The sequence below is a fragment of the Aphidius gifuensis genome, linkage group LG5 (assembly GCF_014905175.1).
Source record: "Aphidius gifuensis isolate YNYX2018 linkage group LG5, ASM1490517v1, whole genome shotgun sequence".
Lineage (NCBI taxonomy): Eukaryota > Metazoa > Arthropoda > Insecta > Hymenoptera > Braconidae > Aphidius > Aphidius gifuensis.
In genome coordinates, this window is record NC_057792.1 from 16,802,775 (window position 1) to 16,829,724 (window position 26,950).

The 26,950-nt window shown below is 23.0% G+C and overlaps 2 protein-coding genes across 4 annotated transcripts; both read left to right on the forward strand.

Annotated features, from left to right (window-relative positions):
- Nucleotides 1–330: 330 nt before the first annotated feature.
- Nucleotides 331–11,865, forward strand: LOC122857959. Of its 3 annotated transcripts, none has more exons than XM_044160535.1 (5): nt 331–1,126; nt 6,941–7,297; nt 8,754–8,874; nt 8,992–9,167; nt 11,069–11,865. In XM_044160535.1, the coding sequence occupies exons 1-5, from the start codon at nt 1,063–1,065 to the stop codon at nt 11,149–11,151; spliced, it is 801 nt and encodes a 266-aa protein (XP_044016470.1). In that variant the 5' UTR covers nt 331–1,062; the 3' UTR covers nt 11,152–11,865. The 3 variants fall into 3 exon arrangements, with proteins under 3 accessions (XP_044016470.1, XP_044016472.1, XP_044016473.1); XM_044160537.1 differs by lacking the exon at nt 331–1,126 and adding an exon at nt 2,341–2,410; XM_044160538.1 differs by lacking the exon at nt 331–1,126 and adding an exon at nt 5,857–6,109.
- Nucleotides 11,866–18,511: 6,646 nt separating this feature from the next.
- Nucleotides 18,512–26,513, forward strand: LOC122856508 (probable WRKY transcription factor protein 1). Its single transcript, XM_044158184.1, has 5 exons — nt 18,512–18,881; nt 19,430–19,507; nt 22,782–23,048; nt 23,218–25,980; nt 26,026–26,513. The coding sequence occupies exons 1-5, from the start codon at nt 18,867–18,869 to the stop codon at nt 26,446–26,448; spliced, it is 3,546 nt and encodes a 1,181-aa protein (XP_044014119.1). The 5' UTR covers nt 18,512–18,866; the 3' UTR covers nt 26,449–26,513.
- Nucleotides 26,514–26,950: the final 437 nt, after the last annotated feature.

A 26,950-nucleotide genomic window follows, 5' to 3' on the forward strand; every position in this document is an offset into this window, starting at 1 on the left:
TTACTAATTAATTTGTAGACTTTGTAAATTATTAAAAAAAAGAAATAAAATGGTTATAAATATATTAATTATAATAAATGAATAAAATTTATCGATAAATTAATTTGTTGTTTATTTTTTTACTGTCAATTTGTCATGGTTATTCAAGAAGTCAATATAATTTTTATATATTATTTGATGTAAGGATACATTGACGTGTCTACCGAAGTGAAATTTTCGCGTGGAAAATTTTGTAAAAGTGGATCATACATATGAACGATATGCGCAAGCTCAATATTACAATGCGCAAGCTCAAAACAGTTCAATGTTGGCTGGCTGCCATCCGGTTGAATAGTTGTGAGTCGTGTTTGATCCTGCAAACACGTATTAACCTTTGACATCACGTGTCATCAGTATCGTAAAAGTTGAAACAAGTTTTTTTAAAAATAAAAAAATATATACGTCAAGTCACTATTTAACAATGCCAGTAATTTTTTTTTTCTTTTTGTTTTTATTAATAAATTAATTAATCAATTGAATATATTGCTTTTTTTTTTTTTTGAATTTAAAAAGTGAAGTTATTAATAATAATTGAAGTGATAATTATTATTTTTCATTAGTTTATCTGTGTTAATTAATTTTATGTGAAAAAAAAATATAATTATTTGTGATAATTGTCATGTTTGGATATAAAAAAAAAAAAAAAAAGTGTCAAGTGACAGGATTTGAATTAATTTGTCATCATTAAAAAGATTAAAAATAAAAAAGCTAATATTGATATAATTAATAAATGTTAAAATTTAAATAGATTAAATAATAGTTAAAAATTATATAAAAAATGTATGAAAAATAATAGTTTATAAACTGTTATACGAGTTAATTATCACGGCACATAATTTTGAATTTATTGACCAAAAAAAAAAAGTATATATAGTGTTGTGGTGATAGTTAAATTATATACAGAATAAAATAACCAGACACATGTTTCACTTAATTTAAATATTAACGCGGTCTCGCTCAATTGTGCCGCTAAAACAAAGAAAAAAAAAACGTACAAAAAAAAAAAAATAACTGTGCGTTATTATGGATGGACACTGGTCTTTTGATCTTTTGTGTCTATTTTTTTTTATCACTCTACTTCTCAAAGGTAATTTGATTCATTTTTTTATCTTCTTTTTTTCTCAACAAATTTTATAGTTTTTATTTCTCATTTTAAATATAATTAAGAAATTTTTTTTTAATATTTCTCACGTGAATTTAAGGGATCATACAATCTTGTTATTATATATTCTTCATATACACGACAATTTATTCACTGTCGTGGCTGACTGGACATGGTACAAAATTATTCATAGACTTAATCGAAAACTACAATCAAATTGTGCACAGTAATCATTGTACAAGTCAACTCATATACCTATGTAATAAATTAAAACTTTGTCGATTTCAATTTATTTCAGACTATATTACTGCCAAATATCATATATTCCACTAAATTATCATGAATTATAATACTTAAAAATCATGAACAATAATTTAAACATGAAAAATCATTAAGTACAGGAAATAATCTTGGAAACAATCCAGAAACAATAATTTAAAGAAAAAAAAATCATTTTTTTTATTTTTTAAACTTAAAATGAAAAATAATAGTAAAAAAAAATTATATATAGGGGTAAAAAGACAATCGTATAAGTGGATTTCTTTTCATCTTCAGGTAAATACGGTTAACCCAACCGAATGAAAACAATGAAATACAAATAAAAATAAAATAATGAGAAATAAATAAAAGAAAATAAATAAAAAAAATTAGGTGAGACTGAAAAGTGATCGTAGTAAAGCTTTCAGTATATTTTTTATTTTTTTCAAGTCTTCAAACAAAAGCTCGAGTTCATTTCAAATAGAATAATGTTGATAAAAATAATGATATAATTTTTAAAAGTATTATACAAAAAAAACAAAATTAACAAGTAGATAAATAAAAAAATTTCAAGACGCTTAATTATTTTATTTTTTGGAGGGTTTAAAAAAAAATCCGTTACAGACAAATCCGTTAGTGTTTCATAGTGGATAAATTCTTGTGAAATTTTGGAAACTATATATATAGTAAATCCATTGAGTGCGCCCGCAGCAACTGAGCGATTAATTTGACTATATACATTTAGCTTGGTACCCTGAGAATTCAATTCTGCGTACTATGAGTAAGAGGCCATACATCTGATTCTGGATTCATAGACAAATGTGTTTGTATATATGCATACTAAATGCGTCTATATACATAGATATATATAAATTAACATTAACCAAAGAGAACTTAAATGGGCGGAGAAGGAGAAATGGTATTGCTTCAGTTGTCTCGCGGTGTACTCAGCTTGAAATGGCTTCGTTGTCTGGGCTTATCACACAGACTTTCTAAAATGTTACCTCAAACGTAAAGTGATATATCAAATACGCTATTATTCCCAAATTATATAGACTAAAAAAAATATATATACATACTTATGAATATTTATAAATGAAACGTAACAATAGAAATTTCATTGGGATAAATGATTTTTTAATTTTTTGATAATGAGCTTTTTTTAATATTTTTTTTTTTTTTGCGTCAAATAAAGTTGAGTCATTCATAAAGTGCTATTATTTGCAGCCGATATATATATTTTTTCTATAAATAATCCATTAAAAATATGAAATTCATTCTTTAATATATTATTTATATTTTTTGGGATATTTTCATTTTGATTTAAATTCTCTTATCGTAAAGTGAAGTTTTTGAATTATATAATAGTCATTTTTTAAATACCTTTTGCTATTTGTTAAATTTAATATTTTGGATTTTAAAATAACTTAAATACTTGATATAAAAATTTAATAATAAATGTATGTAAAAATACTTGGTGTAATTTTAAAAAGCATAAATATTAATTTGAATCTAAAAATTACATATTAAAATACCTGAAAATTATTAATAACACTATCAATAGCATAAAAATAAATCCTAAATTTTATAAAAACGAATGAAAAAAAAAAATTTATAAATTCTCTCTCGTTTTTATATCGCTGTATAATATTTTTTTAATATCAAAATAAATTTTTAATTATCTTGTACTATACAAGATTTTTAGCATTATAAGTATAATTATAATTTTCAAATTAAGCAACATCAAAGTATCATAAAAGTAGTATATAATTATAAACTTATGTCAATGAACGCATCTATAAAATATATTTAAAAAAAAAAACTGTTAAATTGAATAAAATTAACACACATTAACCCTCGTAGTCTAAAAAACTCTAAAAAAAAAAAGCAAAATATATAAATAAAATAAAAAAAAATTAAAATAAAAATACTGGTCCGTGTCAAAAGTCACGTCTACCTTTTTTTTTTTTTTTTAAAATACAAGTCAAGCCTTTAAACGTGGCTAGGTGTGCAATTCCACCCTCACCACGTTCATTTGCTTTGAGGTGCAATGTAGCCACCAACGATTTCATATATACACATTCACATTAAATTCACATATCTATATGTATATTCACCATTCAAAAATCTCCCTTATTACATATACAAAAAAAAAACATACAATTTTTTTTTTTTTCACTTCCCCAAACGACGTCATTTTATACTTCGTTTCATACTCAAACAATATACGCATACACAAACGACACGTATATACATTTATTTTATTTTTTTATTTTTTCACTTTTCTTTTATTTGGTTTGATGTATATACAATCCCTTCAAATAATAAATATATATACGTACTATATTTTAATTTTTTTAATTTAAAAAGAATAAAGAAAGAGTGAAATAAAAAAAAATAATTCGAAGACCTTTGACTTGTGATTAGTGACTCGATTTGATGCACCCAAGTGGTCGAACAAGAGAGAGTAAAGATGAGTTCTTTTTTTTTTTTCATTTCATGAAGAAAAAAATGTAAAAAAAATTATCAAGTGTTCACTTTTTCTTGGCGCGGCATTTTCCACTTACTGCCAGCGGCACACACTTGATGTATAAAAAAAAAATGAAATAAAAATAAAAAATTTGTCAAGTGTGCACATACTGGGACTGTAGTGCACTATGCAGGTCTGTAGGCTCGTCATTGCACCTTCAAAGTTCTTTGTAAAAAAAACCCCTCTGTTTTTTTCAAATTCCCCTTTACCTGCTACTTTCATCAATTTTTTTATTTTTTTATTTTTTCTATTCATATATATTATATTTATATTCTCCTCTCACTCTTATTTTACTCTTTGATGTACGACTAGGTTTAATATTTTTTTTTTCAACGTTAAAAGAAATCTTGAAATCAAATATAAGAGTGGTCTGTGTCGTTGAAAAAAAATTCACACACATACGATGATAAGTACAGAAAAGAATTTTTAATAATATAAAATTTAAAGTAAATATACAAAAAAAATTAATACATAAAAATGGAAAAATAAAAATTAAATAAAAATGATAATGAAATAGAGAATGAAAAGAATAAAAAAAATATGTCAATTTATTATTTCTTCAGGTATATTTTATTATTATAATAATATCAGATCAAAAGAGTAAATAGCATGTAAGTTTTTTTTATTTTCCTTTTTTTCATTAATATGAAGAATCAATAGCTTATTGTATGTTTGCAAAGTAAAATAAAAAAATATATAATAACTTAATTTGGTATATTGATCGTGTCGCCAAACCCGCCTCCTGGTGATCGTGTGTATCGTGTATATAGCTGCACCCGAGACGTTTGTCGATTCACACACGCCAACCATTATAAAATTACTCTTGGGGTATAGCAAAAAAAATATAAAAGGTGCAGAGAAGGGTGGTTTCGCAAAAGTATATCAGCGTAAAAAAAATATATATATAAACAAATATATATCTTGCTGGGAAAAGGAAGAAAAAAAAAATAAAAAATGTAAGATTAAAGAATAGAAAAAGGTGGAAACAATGGTAAAATAAAAATAAATAAATAAAAATCTAAAAAAAAAATATATACATTGAAAAAAAATAAAAAATATATAGTACCATAGGGATTTATACTGTTTTGTTATATATTTTATTTTATTTTTTTTTAAACATCAAACATACAAGCTCTTACTTTTATAAGTTTAATTTTTTTTTCTTTCTTTTATATAAATTTTATCGTTTATTTTTTTTTTTTATAAAAATTTTATTCATTTATTTATTTTTTGAAATGTTTGTTTACATTTATTTATATTTACTTTGTCAAATAGAATATAACCAAAGATACAAGAGGGTTGAAAAAAAAGGGTGTTGAGGGTAAAAGGTTAAAGAAGAAAAAGGTAAAAGTAGAAAAAAAAAAAATAGAATACGTTACATGTGAAGACTTGAATCGGACGATGAGGCCTCTGGGGAAAAAGCAAATGTGAAATTCAACGAGGCTCCAATGTCGAGTGGAGTTACTAGATGTACAAAACCTACATTGAGTTTCGAGGGACTTGTAATGTAACATTTTGCCGATCAAACGAAGTGAAACAAGTACAAATATATACATGTCTATTGGATATATAAATTTATAATATCTCAATGTATTGATACTCCTGGGATGCAGCTTTGAATTTCATTTGTAAATGAATTGTTTTAATTTTAAAACTCACTCTAAATTTATATCTCATATAGGAAATTTGATATTTATTTTTTTCACAAATATATTTCTCTTGTTATTTTGAAAAAATAGTTTTTTGTTTTTAATAATTTTTAAATCTAATTTTTAATTAGTTTTCAATAATTTCTATCTTTTTCCTTTTTTATTTTATTTAGTAATTATAAAACTTTTTTGTTAGTTAATAATTGTTTTTTTTTCTTTTACATGTCTTAATAATATTTTATTAACTGGTTATTTGAAGGTGAGCTTTGCTATTCATCCAACGTGGGTGTAAAGCTCGAGTGACTTTTACTCACCTATACGAACTTTGTCTTTTACTTGGAAGGGTCGTGAAAACAAGGGTAAAAAGATAGTCTAGAGAGAAGGGGAATGAGATGGGTTACAAGTTTGTACGTTAACTGGTCGGCACATGCTATTAAATTAGACATGGTGAAAAGTTTGACTTTACAAGTCACAATGGAATTTTCTATTTGTCACTTTAAAAAGTCAAAAAGTTTAAATAAAAAATTTATGGTAATTGATCAGTTTTACTATTCATAACAGTCAATGTATTATTAAAATTTTCATATTTTATTATATTATTAAACTCACCGCAAAACAAAATAACAAAAAAAAAGGCAGTTAATTAAATTTTGAAATTTTAACACATCAAACTCAATTAAAATGATAAAAATAAAAAATAAAAAATCTTCTCATATTAACGAATATTTTTGGTATATCAAATATCAAAAATTTTTCATTTTTTATTTTTTTTTTTCAAGTATAAAAAAATATCACTGACAATATTTATAAAATTTATATCGATGAAATTTAATGCATCATAACGCTGTTATTTATTAACTTTCATATATATTTTTTTTTTATTTAAAAAAATCATATGGTAATATGAAACGACATAAATAACTCTAGATGAAAAACGTCAATCCAGAATTTAAAAATAAAAAATCACATATATATTATTATTTATTTCCTTACTTAAACATTACAAAATAAATGACTTTTTTTTGTTCAATTTTTTTATTCATTTAAAAGACTGAAAATTCTATTTGCAAAATAGAAAAAAAAAAAAAAATTCTATATTTATAGAGTACTTTGCATAAACTAAATTATATAAGGAATTTTTTTTTTATTTTTTCCTGAACCAAGGAATTTTTTTTCTTAAAAGTTTTGTCGTTTAAAAAATCATTTTAACATTGAAAATAATAATATATTATTTCTCATGTTGTAAAATAGAAAAATAAAATAATTTTTTTTTCAAAATAAATTATCTAAAACTTTATTAATGATATATTTATTGATAAAATGGAATAATAATTTTATGAAAAAATTTTATATATTCAACAGAAGCTGAGCCAATAAAAATAACGTCAGTTGAAATACCAAGTGTTATTAAAGCTGGTACACTTGAAACAATATTAGACTGTAAATATGACATGGGATCATCATCAAACGATGATTTAGTTGTTAAGTGGTATGTCAATGATGATCTACTCTATCAATGGATATATGGCTCAAAACCAAGAGCATCTGAAGAGTATATGCACTATATTGATTCAACTTATAATGCAAGTACTGATCCAAATATGGAATACAGAGCTGTCAAACTCATCAAACCAAGTCATTTAATAACTGGCAAAATCAGATGTAGTATATCAGCACAGGATGGAGAAGATGAAGCATCAAGAGACATGTTGGTTTACTGTGAGTTTATCAATTATAATTTTATATTAAATAACAAATATATTATAATTTTAAAAATTAATAAAAACACATGTATACTTTGTATTTTACTATTTTTAAATTTAAATAATTTAAAAACTCTCAAATTATAAATCTTGATAAATTTTTTTTCCATTTATTTATTTATTTATTTAAATTTTTATTGAACCCAGTGACTCATGACAATGTAAACTAGGCAACAAGAAGGTGAAATCAAAATAAATAAAAAAATAATAATAATGTTACAAATAAATACGAAATATTGTAAAATAAAAACTTTTTAAATAAATAAATAAATAAATACAAAGTGCGTGACTAGAAAAAAATGTGAAAGACTTGAAACTGAGTATTTCAGTAGTAGAAATCGGATGTAGTCAGGCGACATAATTCAATACACACGATATAACGTCTGGCATAGTGGTAAGTGGTGGTATTGTGTAGGGACAGTATATAGATATATAGATAAAGTATTATACAAACTGAGAGAGAGTCGAGTCGAATATCGATTGTGACAATGAGAAGGGTAGTATTGGAAAAGTAGAATGATAAAGAAAAACGACAGACAAAATAAAAAAAAACTTTAAAAATATAAATAAATAAAGATAAAGACATATGATAAAAAAGAAAAAAAATATTGAAGCTTTCTCACGTGTCACGTGTCGGGTGTACCCATCGGATGTATTTTATTTTTCCAAAGATAAAACATACCAAGACTTTACCCACCCACACCCACACACACACACAATAGTATAACCATATTTTTCAAAAAGCTTCATCCACAAATGGGAAAATGCTTTTATCGTGTTACCCATGAACCATCGATATTTCATTTAAACTATAGTAGCACTCAACTTGCAACGTCATTTTGTGAAATCTGAATGGTACTTTATGGAATTTTTTTTTATTTTTTTTAAATGATGAAATAGTAGTTAAGAATAAAAAAAAAAAATGAATTATAAAAAGAAAAAAATCTAGGTGTATTGTGAATTTTTATTTTTTAAGAATTTTTTTTTATTTTGAGGTAAAAGAGAGCTTTTTATTTTTTAAACGACAAATTTATTTTGGGGTGATACGTTTATCATGCATCGTATATATGGCTTCACCTCACCAACATATCTGCTGGATAGAAAAAAAATAATAAAAAAAAAAAATATTACGTGACGAATAGGTAAAAGTTTTTCTCAATCGAAATTACTAACTGGACGACTGAGCTTGAAGCTCTGTAAATTAAAGAGATGAAAAAAAAAAAAATTAAAAATAAAATAAAGTACAGAGAAAATTAAAAAACAAAAAATTGAACGAAAAAAAAAAATTTGAATAAATGCTATGGAATGGAGAAAAAAAAATACCAATAAATGAAATAATTGAAAAGTTTGATTTTATTTTTTCATGATATAAATTGAATAATAATATTTTTATTATTATTTTTTTGTTACAGCACCTGAAAAAGTATTTCGGTTATTACATCCAAAAATGAGTCATGATTCTCGATTACTAATTGCTAAATGTTTGGCTGAGGATATTTTTCCAAAACCAATAATCAAGATTCTTCGTGACAAGTAAGTAGAAAAGTCAATATTACGTCAGACAATTTTTTGCTTTTAGAGTTATTATGTAATAAAAATAATTCACTGTATAAATAGACTTATGAAAAAATTATATAATTTTTTTTCCAGTCAAACAGTTGAGGAACAAAAAGTAAATTATAAATTAAATCCTGATGATGGCCGATATAGCGCCGAGACAGTTGTTGAATTGCGGATGGCTGAAATTCAATTACCAACCACATTTGAGTGTCAAGTATCCATCAAGTCTGCCAATTATACTTCGAATAGAAAATATGTATACAATGGTGAGTCATAAATTTAGCCATAATATTTAAAATTATTTTTAAACTGAATAATAATTCTTTGATATGAATTTCGTTTTTTTATTCAACTTTTCATATCAATTTTTTATATTTGTTCAAGATATATTTAGAGTAAAAATATATTTTTAAATATTAAAATGAATTCATTAAAAAAATTAAAATGAAAAGCTAAAATTTTTTTTTAAAAATAATGATAGGATAAATTATAAACTGCAGCTGACATGGAAAAAATAAAAAAGTGGCACGCCCTGTTGACGTGTCTATGTAATAATATTGATTTAATTTTTTTTCCTTCTTTTTGTTTTATCCTTTATTTAGAAATTTTATTATATAGAAAAATATTTATTAATCTTTTACAGGATGAGAAAATTTAAAGAATAAAAATTTTTATTATTGGTCTATATTATTTTGAATGTTATATAGAAGTTAATATCAATATTTTTATTTCATTTTTGACATTCATGAATGATAAAAAATTGCAATCACAATGGGGCATCTTTGAGTGAGTCTCTTGGGTGTTAAAAATCTATAAAGCTTTTTTAAACCAAGTGAAAATTGCAAGAAAAACGATAAATCTTCGTTTTGTGACTTAAAAAGACGGACGATGTCGTTCTTGTTGTCGACGACATTGTAACAGACACATACTTTTCCTCAACGCAATTTCACAAGCTAAAGAAGAAGGCTTGTAATCCCAAAAAAAAATACACACACATACACACAATAAGAATAGAAAATACAATAATGAAAGAAAACATCAACGAGAATAAATAAATAAACATTTTACGAATTGTTTTTAGTAGAAAAAAAAGAAAACTCTTTTCAAATTTTTTGTTGTTGATGTTTTTTTAACAGAAAAAAAATATAAATATTTATCCAACAGTGAGAAAATAAATGGAAAAAAAAAATAAAAATCTAATCAAATATTTTTTTTTAATCCTCGTATTCTTATTAAATAAAAAAAAAACAAAAAAATTTAATGAAAAAATAATATTTTCCACGATCAATCAAATATATCAAAAAATTCTCTGCAATATTTTTTTTTTTTTTTAGATAAAAACATCAATTTAAAAAGTTATTTAAAACTCATCGAAATAAAATTTTCCACAGATTAACAAAATGAAAAAATTCCATGTTAATAATTAACAAAAAAAATGATGAATTTAGTTAAATTTTTGTGTACAAATATTTAAAAAATTCTCATAACTTTTTTAAATATGAAAATCAAATTAATGTAATGGAAATTAATTTAAAACAACTAAAGTTTAATCAAAACAAAATAACAATAATATCAATTAACAATAAATTAAAAAATACTCAACTAATTTTTAAGTACAAATTTTATTAACATAATAAAATTACTGGGTTATAATTTCATATTAAATTATTATTCTATTGTTCATTAACCTTATTATTATTATTTTAACATCATAAATAAACACATAATATAATATTAGAAAATAAAATAAATATATCGTTGCAATAAGTGGTACAAGCGCTTCGGGAGTAGTGAAGGATATTTCCCGCAGGATAGAAAGAAAGATAAAAAAAAAAAATAAAAAAACTTTTTCGAGACTCATTCGACCAGAACGATATACTTCAATGTATATAATGGATACAAGGGAGCTCATTCAGCCTCGACTCCAATCTCGTCCACCCATATATTCCCGCATCTATATATTTTTTTATTTTTTTTATTTTTTTATTTTACCAACTTTTTCATTGACATCAGGACAAGTTTAACAATCCTCTCTATTTTTACTGAGCAGCTTTTCTCTAAATTTCATTCATGCCAGTTAAAGACAAAATGAAAAATAACACAACTGTTTTTTTTTTACAAAAAAAAAATATATATTAATTGTATTTTGTAATTTTTGTGATTTCAGATGGAAATAGACAGAATTTTTCTCTCACATTTATCATCATAATAAGTATCCTCGTTGCAGGAACAACGATAGTCGATATCTAAATCCAAAAAATTAAAAAAAAAAAATTGAAATATAATAAAAGAAATTTTAATATTTAAAAAAAACAAATACAAAATGAATTTTAATAAGCGTAAAAAAAGACAGAGTAATAGTTAATTTTTTTCTTTATATTCTCTAATACTTGGCTATTGAATTTTTTTATTTAATTTTTATTTTATTATTAAAAACTTTTCTATAAATTAAAAATAACAGCCATTTATTTAGTGAATCGTTCATTGACTAACAGGGTACTAAACAAAAAAAAAAAAAATATGAAAAACCTATAACCAAATATTTTGTTTGTTTTTATATAAAATTATTATAAAAAAAAACTTTTATTTTATTTTATTTTTTTTAAATATATATAAAAACTTTTAGTTATTTACAACGTTAATTGGATCAATATTAACTTGCTATTATTTTTTTTTATATTAAAAGTTTTGTTTAAATATAAATACCAGTGTTTTATAATTTAAAACAATAAACAATGAAAATAAATAATAATTTTGTTCGTATATAGTATGATTAATTACAACGGGTGTATATTAAAAAAAAGAATATTTAAAAAAGGGATTTTATAATCAACGACAGGTCCGAAATAAAAAATGCCAGTGTATACGAGAGAAAAATAAAAAATAAAAAAATTTAGTTTGCAATAATAAGCGTTAAAGAGAAGCTTTTCAAGCTGCGTATGAAAAAAAAAAAATTATATCAGACAGATAATAATGAAATAACAAAAATGAATAAAAATTAAACAATGAAAAAATTAACAATGAGATAAAGAACAAAGATGTAATATTAATAAAAAAATATACATGATAAAAATAATGATAGCTAAAAATTAAGAGAGCAAGAGAGAGAGAGGAAATTAATAAAATAAACTAAAATGGATTTAGTAAATTGCGACGGTACTGTGATACAATACCTTACGCTTCATACGCTTCAGAGAAAAAAAAAATAATGATAAATATAAAAAAATTCAATTTTCTTTTTTTCTATTAACTTGAGCACTCGGAATTTTTATTTTTATCAATATATAGCTGTATATATTGAATTAAATATATATATATAAATAAAAAAATTATATTCATTTATAAAATAAATACAGATATTTGTTAAATTAAAAGTTTTTTTATTTCAATTTAATTTAACAAGTATCTAATTTGTTGTTAGATGAAAAAGAGGTATTAAAATTAAAGAAAAAAAAAAAAGAGGAAAATTTAAATAAATTAATAATTGTATTATACTGGGACCCTCCTTCGACGTAATGAAAAAATATAAAAAATATAAAAGAAAATAAAAATTTCCCTGAACGATTTTACAGTATTTATTAATTTTCGTTGATATAGTTAAATGGAAATTCTTAATTCATAATTTTCTCCTTGGTATATTTAAAATTAAATAACAGAAAAAAAAAAAATTATATGTATTGTCAAGTGAAGAAACCTTTCAACATTAAAAATAGATAAATAAAATTTCAATCGTTTTTTTTTTTCTATTATTAATTTCTGTATTATCGTTCTGATAGAAACTTTAATTGAAAAAAAATAAAATTTATGTATTAAATTGTATGTATAGATTATAAATAAAATAAATATAAATAAATTTAAAAAAACAAACGACACAAACCGTACAGAGAGACATAAAAAGTCAAAAATAGAAAAAAAAAAAGTTTTAAAAAAATTTTCTCTCATGTTTTATAATTGTTGTGATGGTGTATTTTATTTGCAATGAAATAAGGGCAACGCCTTTGGAGTCTGCATATGAAATTGTAAAATTATCATTAAAAAAAAAAAAACTAAATAAAACCTAAAAAAATGTTGATTAAAAAAATTGAAAAAGAAAAAAATATAAATCTTATTTATTATATCCCAAATAATGAATCCCAATACCTCTTAAAAATCTCAATTCAAGAAATTATTTTATGAATACTCTTATTGTATAAAAAAACCTCGAAAAGTTGAGTATTTAACTTGGAAAATTTTAATAAATTAAATTATAAATTTTTGTTGTTATTGCCCAAGGCATGTTACAAATAATTTTCTCTGATTTTCTTTGCACCTAATTGCCCTAAAGATAATAAAAAATAAAAAAAAAAAATAGTTTATTTTTTAATACAACTTTTATGTAAACACATAAGCCAGTTATAATTAAATTTTTTTCTATGCGAATTAAATTCTTGATGGAAAAGAGAAAAAGATAGAAAAAATGATGTTTAACGTTGAGTTATTTTTCAACGTCTTCTTGAGAGTCCTGAGGGATATTTGATGTTTTATCGAGTTGATGGTGGTAAAATGAAAATTTATATATATTTATTTGTTTATTTATTTATTTTTTTTTGCACGCGATTCTCAGGGGTAATGGATATGGTCAACGATAAATATCGGGAGGGCTCCATTTGGATTTAAACGATGCATTTTTTTCGTGACGTTTCATGGCAGAAAAGCGATGCACATGGGAATCGCATGCGTGCTTCACATAAACCCCTCAGAATTGATGTATACATATCGTATTTTTATACCCTCACTTGAATTTATACCACCCAATATTTATTTTCAAACCACTATCATCTTTACTTTGAGGCAATATTATGTTTACACAGTCTCAATTAATTGACATCAAGTTTTTTTATTGATATAAATATTCATGATATCGATTTATTTATATTTTTTAATATACATAAATGATATTCATTTTAATAAATAAATATTGAATTTTTTATATTTATTAATAGCAGCATTTGAATATAAAATATCTATAATTATTTCAGAGTTGATTGAGTGAGTTGAATGTTTTTTTTAACATATAATCAAGAGATAATTATTATCTCTATTTTTATTTCTTGAAAAATGATTAATTTGTTTATGATTTGAAAAAATATCATTTGAATATTTAAAGAATGTATAAATGAAAAATTAAATATCATTTGAGATTTTTAAATTTTATTTATTTGTCAGTCAAAGTCAATTCAATTGAAATAATTTATTTACTTTGAATAATTATAATTGTTAATTTATATATTTATTAATTATTTAACATGCTTAAATGCTATAATTTGCATGTGATATTTATATAATATAACAAATGACAAAATTTGCAATTCCTAAAAAAATTAAATATTTAAATTTTGTTAGTTGAAAATAAAATAAAAAATCAAAAGTTCAAAAAAATAAACATAAACTGTTTAAAAAATAAAAAAAGTAATTAATTTTCATTTTAAATGCTTGTTTCAATTATCTAACTTTTTTATTTATTTTTAATTTCTATTAGTAAAAATAATATACCTATATAAATTTTTTCTTTTTATATTTCGTTTTAAATTTTAATATTCATATTTTTCCAGTTAAATTTAATAAAGAAAAATGTAATTAATATTAACTATAAAAGTAAAATAATAATAAAATAACCAAAATATTTTTAAAGTTTAAAAATTAAAAAATATATGAAATATTTCAATTAAAATAAAAATGTAAATATTAAAAAAAAAGAGACATAATTATAAAAAAATTTCAATCAAATTAACTGTTTTCATTGAATGAACAGTATCATATACAGTATTAATTCAACTGAAGCATCAATTTGAAAATACCAAGATATTTTGAATGGTTTTTGTAATTAAATTGAGCTTGCTGCAAATGAAATTCAATTTCCTCCCGCATATTCACTGGCTTCTTCTCATTTTCCCCACCATTCAAACCATCGCCACTCGAATTTTGTTAAAATCACTCCCTCTCTCTCTTTCTCTCTCACTTTTCCTCTCATTTTAGATTCGAACAAAATTAGCCAATGTATATATATATCATATATATATAGTATACTATTTGAAAATGGAATGCCAACGGCAATACGCTGCCAGTTATAATCCAAGCAAGATAGAATCTGTTTGAGAGGATGAGAAGCCTCAAGATATACCTCAATGCTACTACAGCAAAATTCAACTGAAACTCCATACGACCATTGCACTTGTAAAGTTAAATCTACAAACTTAAGTACTTGTGTTAAATTTCAAAATTTAATTTTCATATATATTTCACATTTTTCTTATTTTTATATATATACAAAAATAATATAACAATACTATTATTATTTATATTAATTTATTTAATTTAATTTGAGATATTTCAAGTTTGAATATTACATACTGCTATTAAATATCTCTCTAATGGATTTATACTTTGTTTAACTTTACATCTTGAATATCACAAATATTTTCATGATATTAATATCCATGATGATGATGATCATAATTATTTAATTGTGGTAAAATTTGTTATGGATGAATAAATATGAAAACATCAAATATTACAGTTGTATATACAATTTGTAATATAATAAAATAATTAAAAACCATTATTATATTTATCAAATAAAAATATAAATAAAATATTTATTCCTTTAATTTAGTTGAAATATTTTTATAATGAATTGCTTTTTTTCTATTGGGATAAAAGATTACAGTTATATATATATAAAATAAAAACTGTCACCGTTTATTTCATTTTATTTTTTTCTTTTCATGACATATTATGTCGTATAAACCTCGAGGGCATCTGAAAGCGATGCAGTTACACTTTCACCACAGCCCAAGTAAATTTAAAAAAAAAAAAAATTTTCTTTTAATAATAAAATTCTATATATATATATATGAAAAATTACAAGTTAATTTTTTTGAAATTCTTTATAATATTATTAACTGGATCAAATTCATAAATTTAATTAGAGAATTTTCTTTTCATGAAACTTTCATCAGACGGAGTTGAGGATTTGATTGAACATTAAAAAAAAAATTTTGAAAATATAATTCTAAAGTTTAAAAGGATTTATTTTTATTATTTATATTTCATCTTTAATCAATTTAATGGACAAAAAAATAATTTCAATTTAATTTTTATTATTTTTATGGAGTAATAAAAAAAGCAACAAATTAATTTTATTTTTTTTTAGTTGTTTTTTAAAAATTTAACAATGTTTTCATTGTAGCTAAATTACAATGGAAAAATAAAAATTGTTATTGATTGTCAATTTATAGGAAGATAATTGAATTATTTTAACAAATATATTTTTTATTATTATTGTTTAACATTGTATTTTTATATATTAAATTATGATTTTTGGGTTAAATGACATGTATTGTTTATTTTGGTATATGTAGACTCGTATTTTGAATATTTGTATAGACAGTTATTTCAATACGCATATCAATTAAAATAATCAAATACAGGAGGACAACTTTACCAATCAACAGGTTGTGATGTCTAGTTACTGAGCAAACAGTGCACAAGTTTTATTCAATAAATATATACTCACTGAAATGAAACTAATTGAATTTGATTGATTAAATAAAAATCATATTTAAAAATTAAAAAAAAAAAAAAAACAAATTCATTCAACTTATGATTTTAATTTATTTTTAAAATATTTAAACATTTCATTTGACATTTTCATTTAAATTGTTTTAAACGAATTTCGAAATTCTAGTTAATATTGAATTTACATATTTGACTGTGGTTAAATTTTCAATCAAACAATTTTCACTTTTATTGAATTTCTTCTTTTTTTTATTTTTATTTTTATCATTACTATGTTATCATACGATAATTAAACTTGCTAATTTATAACTACATAATTTTTATTTTAATATTTAAATAATAATATACTATTTAAATTAATATTTCGTTTTTTTTTTTTTTTTTTTATTATTTATTTTCATTTTATTTTATGGATAAATTATTTATCCAATTTTCCACTTTTACTGTGCAACAATGTTAATGCACATTTCAAATAGAGAAATTTAATGTATATATAAAAACCATATTTGATCTTCACCTTGAACTATATATCTTGAAGAACAATGAAATAAAAAAAAAAAAAAAAAAAACATTTTCAAATGGAAAATTAAAACAATGATAGTATATAATAAAAATAAAAACCACATTGTTTAGTGATTTTTTTAGAGAGTGACGAAAGTAATGTCCAAAAATAAAAAGAAATATTTGAAATATATATAAATAAAAATTAATACATCAATTTCACTTGGGCTAAATTGTTTTTCCAGTTGTTGTAATGCACACGTTGAAAATTCTCAAGACAAAATTGTACATAAGAGAATAAAATGCAGTACATTGGGCCACTTTCGTGTTTATATATTTTTACTATATAGATATATTTGTAAACATCCCAGAGGTATGTTGCAAATTTATATGTGTATGTATTTATGTATAATAACAACAACAACAAAAACAACAACTGGCAAGTGAACGCCTCTGGTGCCTCAGGCGCCAATAATATCTGGTCCAACGAGAGAGACATATAGCTTTTGAAATTGAATTTGCAAAAATAAAAAATATATATATTTATTAATTTTACCATTTATCATTAATCTATCTATTTATTAACATAATATATTCATAATTTATAGTTTGAATTTATTAAATTGAAATTCTTTACATCGATTTCTATTAATTAAATATTTTTTATTTAAAATAATCATATAAATTATTTTTAAAAAAGAAAAATCTAAATTTTTTCAAAAAAAATAAGAGAAATTATATTTTGAAATTTTTGTTTATTTAAATTTAATTTTAATACATGATTTTTAAATAAATATCAAAAGTGTAAATTTTAAATAAAAGAAATCGAATATAGGTATATTTTGAATATTTCTAATTAAAATAAATAAATTTTTTGAATTTTTTAAATATTTAAATAAAAAGAGAAATTTTTTTTTTATTTTACAATTATTAATTCAAATAAAAAAGCAGCTTCAATTAGTAAAAATAAATATTTAAATTATAATCAAACAAATTAAAATTTTTAAAATAATTATTAGATTTAAAAAAAAAGATAATATACTATTTCGATTAAATAGATTTTTCATGTGGAGAAGAAAAGAAAAAATAAAATAAAAATAAAAACCACATAATCAAGAAAGAAAATTATACAAAAAAAAAAAAAAAAAAAAAATTATATGTAAGAGACAAACGACCATGACAATGCCACCGAAAGTTAATTTTTTTTTCCTCTCTTTTTCTCTCTCATCAAGCCACCCAACATAAAATTTTATCTTCATCTACAACCAACACACATTTCTCTTTAACTCATACAATTTCCGTCACTTTCGCACAAGCATCATTCACAGTATACCATCATCATTTCACATTCGTTACTCCTTCCTCTCAATAAATTTTAAAAAACCACAATCCCACCTTTCACTTGAGACACCTGCACACACATCTTCTATGTACCATCGCATGTATACAAACAAACAAACACCTTATATTATCATGTCCATACAAACCGGTGTAACATGTCAACAAATGTCTTCAATATATGACAAAAAAATTCATTGCGAAAACTTTATATTATCATTATTACTTTTTTTTTACTTTCAATATAAAAAGGAAAATATACTTTATATCTTTATTTATCTTCATTAGAAGTGAGTGTACACCAATAGGTTTAGAGGTAGAACAAACATAAATATTTTTCATCACGTGTGTGTGTGGGGTTTTTTTTATGGAGAGGGGAAAAATAACTGGAGCTCAAATCAAGCTGATCTTCAGAAAATGAATCAGTATTAAATTTTACCTTAGAGTGTGTGCAAGTGACAATGTACAATTTTTAATCATAATGTTTATTTAATTTTAAATTAAAAAAAATTGTTTATTTGAAAATTTTTTTACTTTAAATATATATTTTGAATTTTATAATTGATAAAATGTTAATTTATCCAGTGAGTTTTATTTATCTATTTTTTAATTATCATATAATTAGTTTTATATATATTTCCATTTTATTTATTTTTAATTTAATAATTTTCATCTTAAATTTTGTATTTTTTCAAGTGCAAGCTAATTAAAATATTTAGATTTTATAAATATGATAGAAAGTTTATTAAATTTAATTAATAATATAAATAAATTCTTTCATAATTAATTTAAAATGAATTTTTTTTTTTTCTAAATAGAAGTATGATGAAGAAAATTATACATTAAAAATTATTTAATGTTTATTTTAAAGAATAATATTAATTTATATTTTTATAATTATTCTTTTTTTGTTGACAAAACAACTTGATGAAAATTTTAATTTTATATAAAGGCATGAAATGATTAAAAAAAAAAATTAGATGCTTGTTAAAATATAGCCGGAAAGTGTTGTTTATATAATACTGTGGCAATTTTCATTTTGCCTCAGCCCCTTTTCCAAAGTGTTGCCCAGTGTTAAGATAACACACTTGTTCGTCCGTCACTAATGAAAGTCATTACCATTTCATTGCAGGTTGTGGTAATTTTATGGCTGGCTGTAACTACCATCGCAACCCCTTCAGCTAACGTCAAACAAACCGTCGACGATAAGGTAATATTTTTAAATATTCTTCATTTTTCTCATTCATTCATTTCAAAACAACTATGAATATTCAAGACATAATCTTTTCATCAAATGAATTGTTTCAAAAAATTCATGCGTAAATTAAAAAAATAAAAAGTAAACAAAATAAATATATTTATTTTAAAAATCAGTCAAAGGTTTAAAAAACAAAATTTACAATATTTCTCTATATTAAAAAAAATATATATATATTTAACATGACACGTTCGCCTTGGTGGTATATACAAAATAAAAAATAAAATAAAAGTAGAATAAAAGGTGTACTAGGGGGTTGAAAAAAAATAGAGTATATGTTCCAAGAAAACATGCCGTCAGGCAAGAGTGAAATGCGGCTGTCTTTTCCATTATTATTATTATTTTTTTATTATTATATTTTTTTCGTTTTCATATTACTGTATATTTTTATATATCTACCTGCAGTGTCATTCTTGGTTGTATATATATTACATTTCTTATAGATATATATGTTTTTCTTTTACGGTTATTCATACGGTGTAAACAGGTTTTACTTAAATTTACGATGTAGAATCGTGTTATTCTCATAAACTTGAAATATAAAAATAATAAAATAAAATGCATAGATATGTATTTGATGTTGTTGAGGGTTTATATTTCGAATAAAATAATGTTTCATTGATCGAGTTGTATATTATATAGGATATTTTAGATCCAACTATAAAGTATCTAAAATATGCAGGATTGTGTGTACACCTGGGGGACAATGTTGTATGTACTGAAAGTGTATATATTGAGGCAGTTTATGTTTCAGATGTAAAACCAAACAAACATACTTGATTCAACACAAGTAGATCTGGGTTAGAAAATTTCTATGCCTGAAGGTCGGGGACATTTACACAGCATCACATGTTACTTTATATTTTTTTTTCATTATTTTATTATTATGTACACACAACTTTTTGATTAACTGTTAATCAAAGGAAAAAAATATAAAAAAAAACCTTCACACCTTTTTAATGAATTTTATCTTATTAATTTTGATGGCTCAATCATTGTAATCTTAATAAAAATCAAATTTATATTTAAAAAATAAACTCATTAAAAAAAAAAGTAATTTAAATCTTGAATTTAAAAAAAAAAAAAGAAAAAATATATTTAGATAAAATCTATTTTAAAAATATTTAAAAGTTTTATCATAAAAAAAAAAAAAGTCATTGATAAAAAAGCTTGTGGGTTAAATATATATGGAAAATAAAAAAAGTTTTAAAATTGAAAATCATGAAAATTTTGTTTCATCAAAATTATATGTGAATTTTATTTTAAAATTAAAAACTTTTATCAGTTGACATATATATATGTAAACACACGCATGTATGAACCAAGAGAAATAATATTCCACAAATTTACTGAATATATAGATATAGGTTTGTTGAATTTGAACCAAGGATTTATCCGAATATCTCGGCTTTCCGCTTGAGGGATAAGCCCCCTGGGTAACTTTTCCAGTATCATGATACTGGTGACCTGTGGTTAAAAGAAAAAAATAAAATACACACACACACAGTGAAAATAAACTAATATTATATACTCTTTCAACGTATATATGTATTCTAAAAAAAAAAAATATTCTGCATCTTTATTTTCTCCTCAAGTTTCATAGTAAAAAAAAAAAAAAAAAATTTTGCTTCACCACTTAAGTGCTCGTCTCTCTGATTTTTTATTTTATTAAAAAAATAAAAACTTTTTTACATTGTTTATATTTTTAAGTTGAGGATATTTTGTTTATCTAGAAATCGAGACATTAATTTTGTCAATTATAAAATTTATAATGTTATTTAACGAAGTACTTTGAATTAACAAATACAAAATAGATCAATATCAAATTTAATCAATGACTATGTATACTGTCATAAAGATAAACAAGTTATCGGTTGTTAAAGTGTTGAATAACTGTATATATTGTATGCAATTGTCTGTGGCAAAAGGCAGAACATTTTAGTCTACTAAATGACCAAGTTTGAACAATTGTCCTTAGAAATTGGGTTTTAAAATGATAGAAAGAGATGAGAACAATTGGCTAGCCACTGAGTTAGAGTTAAAACCACTTGACTTGGTGAACAGCAAGATAATCAGAAAATAAGTTGAACCAGCAAATAATCAATTCACTAAAGAAAAAAAAAATTAAAGCCACCCTTTATGGTTTTCATATAAAAAATCATTTAAATTTTGTTATTTTTTCATATTCCTTTGTCAATGTTATTTCCTTTTTTTTTATTTTCCATCATCATTCTCTCACATTTACGTTTATTTTTATCATTTTTTTTTTTTAAATTTATAACTTTCAATTGGTGACAGAATAGGACGTGACTCGAAAGTTGTCCCACTTTTATTTTTATCTTTTGCTATACTCAGCAAAAAAAAAATAAAAAAAAAAAATTGCAACTTTAGGAAGGACGAAATAAATATATATATATATATATAGTTTAAAGAAAAGGGTAGATAAAAAAAAAAAAAAGTAAAATGTTTAATATAAAAAGTGTATGTATCGTTTGACATCGGTTCTAATTAACGAGGGCACTTGTAAAACTTGCCAGTGATTTTCTGTAAATCGACATTGAAAATTCAACAAACCCCAGGACTTTCATCTATTGAATGGCCTTTGGGCAGTAAGAAAAAGAGCAAAACTCTTTGGCAATATATAAATAGATATATAGTAAATGTTGAATTGAAGAATTGCCATGAGCAAACTACCGGGTTAATACATAAACGTTCATATACTTTTATCACATGTATATACTATACCAACACAACACTGAATCAATGTATTGAATTCAACCAGTCCACTTTCTCAAGATGCTTTTCATATACTTGAATCACAGCATCAACTGTGTATATATTTTATTTAACATGTATTTGTGAGTTTACTTTTTTTTTTTATTTTTTACCACAAAACTTTGAAATTTGTCCTCCTTTCGAAACATCTACCACTCTCAATTTAATTTCATAAAAACAAATACCACTCCCACATTAAAATACATAAATATTTTTATTATTTTATCCAATTATTTTATTAATAAAAAAATAATTTCACTTTCATAAATCATCATCAAAATAATACATCAAATATTTTCTTAAAAAATATCTTTTTTCGAATAAACATGATAAATGTCATTTATATACTTTCACATATTTTATTTTTTTTTCCTTATAATTTATAGATAAATTTTTGATTATGTTAATTTAAATATTTTAATGGTATTTACATGTTTTTTTTTTTTTATAGAAAACAGCAGATTATCGTTATGGATATAATATTGATGAGAATAATGAAAAAGGTTATGGTAAAACTGAAATGAAAAATGGAGATTCAGCAAGTGGTAGATATTTTATAAATGGTGAAGAATCATATACCGATGTTAAATATGTTGCTGACAAGTTGGGATATCATCCAGTTGTCAAATATAGATCATCAAATGGAAGACGTGCCACTACCACACAATCAACAGTCAATAGAAATGCACAAAAGTTACAACAAGATGAAACAAATATCGTTAGTAAAATAATCAATATTAAATTGTCTTGAATTAATCCAAGTCAATCTTTTAATAGAATTAAATAAACTTCCTTTTTTTCTCTCTCTTTTTACTGATATATATTAACTTGCTTTTTTGTTTTTTCCTATTTCTATCATTTTTTTTATCTTTTTTTTTTTGTTACAGGAGAATCCAGTTAAATTGACTGGAGATAGACAAGCTTCATTGGATACCAAATCAGTGCCAATTGATCAGAACAATAAATCCAATGAGAAAACTACCTTTGCTGAGTCATCAACGTCAATTACATTCATTAAAAATAATAAAAAAAAAATTAATGAAAACATTAAAAGTACATTAGTCATTGAAAACTCTGGTAGTTTTGGTAAACGTGTACCTAATACCAAAATTAATATAACAAATAATGTAAATAATAAACAAATTGATGATTTAGAAAGTTCAACGACAAGACAAATAGCATCGAGTGTTATTTATTCAACACCACCACCAACACTACCACCACCAACAACAACAACAACAACAATAAAACCAATTAAAAGAAATATTAATGATGAAAAAGTATCAATATCATTGTCAAATAAAACTCGTAATAGTCCAACTAATCGTTTACGTGAGTATCTAAGCTCATCGACATCAACAACAACAACAACAACAACATCAACAACATTACCAGCACCATCATCATCACAAGCACCAATACGATTATCAGTACGTAAAGTTTTAAGAAACAGAAATTTATCACATAATAAACCTGATAAACGAAAAACTGATAACAACAAATCAATTGATAATTTAAATAATAATAAATTATCAGAAATAGTGAGTGAATCAAAAAGGTCAAATAAATTTGAAAAGCCTATTGTTGTTGCTGAAGTTCCAAGCTATGAATATAGTACAACATTTCCATGCACTGACGATAATAATGTATCAGTTACCACAGTGAAAACTGACATTGACAGGGAGTCAAGTACAGTGAACTATTCATCAAATAAACAAGACGTTGTTACTCAAAAATTTACTGATTATGATCGTATTACAACGTCATCTTTAATATTAAATCCTATACAAGCTGGAGTATCTTTGATAAACTTAGATGAAACACATTCAACTGTTGAAGAACCTCAGGCTAGTGTCAGTCAAACACCAGTTATAACTGATGCAACAGTAACATCATTTGTAACTCAACCAATACAAGAAATAAATAAAATAACAACAGAATTACCAACTATTTCAACAACTGAAAAAATAATTGATAATGAATGGTCAAATAAAATTGAAAATTTAATTGAAGTTACAAGTCAGTCGACGTTTAATCAAGACATTAGTATACCACAACCAAATCCAACTGAATCTTCATATGAAAATATTTATTTAGATAATATTAGTGTTGATCAAACACCATCAACAACCACACCAACTTATCAAGATGATTCGTCATTTGAAATTCAAAAATCTGTTGAATTATATCACAATTCACCTGTTGAAGAAATACATTATCCTGGTCAAGCCATGCCTCAAGTATTTGGCAATGATTATAATAAAAATTTTGAATATTTTATACAACAACAACAACAGCAGAATCAACAAGATCAACATGATCAACAACAGCAGTATTATGATCAACGACAACAAAAACAAGAATATCATCAAGAGCAACAACAGCAGCAACAGCAACAACAACAGCAACAACAGCAACAGCAACAACAAGGATATCAACATGATCAACAATATGATCAACAACAACAACAACAGTACGTGACTTTTAATCAAGACGAATCACAATCAATGAAAAATACAAATAAAAAACGTGAAGAATCATTTATCAGTGAACAAATACTTCAAGAATTACACACATCACCAGAAATATTATTTGAAAATGTAAATAAACACATTGAAGAATTTAATGATAATCATGAAGTTGCAATAACACATGGAAATAATTTACAAAAAATGAATAACAATACAGAAAATGTAAATTATTCTGAATCTCAAGAAATTAATCAACCGACATATGTTGCTGAAGTTGGCCATGTTAATACAGATATTATAAAAAATATAAATAATCAAAATAATGATAAATTAATTATAAATAATAATTATCAAGAATTTATAAGTAGTACAGCATTACCAGAACAACAACAACAACAAACCAAACAAGCAATTAAATCATCAATATCAAGTACACCATCAAATAGCATTTATTTCAATACAATTGGACAAAATTTACCAATTGACATTGCAAGTAATAATCAAGATAAAAATCTAATTTATACAAATAATAATAATTATAATAAAAATATAAAAAATAAACCAGTTGAAGTTACAATTGAACAATCATATTCAATACCATTTGATGATATTGTTGATAAAAAACAAATAAAATATCAATTTAATCAGCCCCAAAATAATCAATATTTTGTACAGCCACAAAATAACCAATTTTTCATAAACCCACAAAATAATCCAGCTAATAGACATCAGTATTATCAGCCTGAAAAAATGATTGAAAATTCAGTCCACATGTTTAATACAGTCGACAAGAAAAACGTATTTCAAATACCATCACAATCTTATTCAATTGGAATTCCATTAAGATCACAACAGTATAGAATTGATGATACAAAATATATTGAAAATAGTCTTAAAATACCAACGACATATGTTAATCAATATCAAGTTGGTTATCAACAACAGCAATTGAATAAACAACAAAATAGTAACTCTAATTTAAAACAATACAATCAACAATTTAATCAACAATTAAAAAATTTTTCACAACAAAATAATCAATATTATAATTTTCCAAGACCATTGAATCAATATGATAATATGATTCATCAACAAACATTTAATAAAAGATATGCAACAGTATTACCACAACAAAAATTAAATAATAATTATCAACAAGTTGTTAATAATAAACAAGGGCAAATTAAATATCCACAATTAAATAATAATTATCAATTAAATCCATATCAAATACAATCAAATTATTTAACAAATAATAATAATAATCAAGTAATTTATCAAAATAAATTAGTACAAGTTGAAAAAAAAAATCAACAATATCCTGTCAAGTCATTTGTACAAAATTGTGTTAATGATTTGATTGAAAATAATAATAATGAGTATCATGGTCCAGTACCATTACCACAAATTGGATTGAATCATCATCAAGAAAATCAAGTGGTACATCCGGCCAATCAAGATACACTTAGATATTTGGCAAATAGTCCAAGATTTAATAGCCAAACTTTCTTGAGACGTACAAGATTACCAGACACATATTATCCAACTTTAACTAGTAATTTTAGACAATCAAAAATGGAGTATGGTTTTAAACCACCAATGATACCATCAATACAATATGATGAACAAACAGCAACTCAAATTTAACATTAAATTTTTATAATTAAATTTATATACATATACTATTTTTTTTTGTTTTTTTATTTTTTTGTGAATTACTAATTTAATATATATAATTTAAAAATAATTAAATGTACATTATAAATATTTAATAATAATATAATTTTTATTTGCTGTTTTTAGATTCATTTATATATTTGTTTTTTATTTGTCAACAGTATTTTAAGAGTAAAGTAATTTAAATATTATTTTTTGTATAAATTATTTTGATTGAACGATTGATAATATTGATGTTTGAATTATGATAATAAATAATTGCTAGAATAAAGATGAATAATTTTATTTTTTTATTAATATAAATAAGTTTGTCAATTTTTTTCTTTTTTAATTTTATTTATTGTTTTTTTATTTTTTTATTTTGACCATATACTAAACAGATTAAAACTCGTTGGGTCTATATAAAGTTTTTCGATAAAAACAAACGATGACAAAGAAAAGTGGTTTGAAATTGAAATAAGAAAAAAAAAAA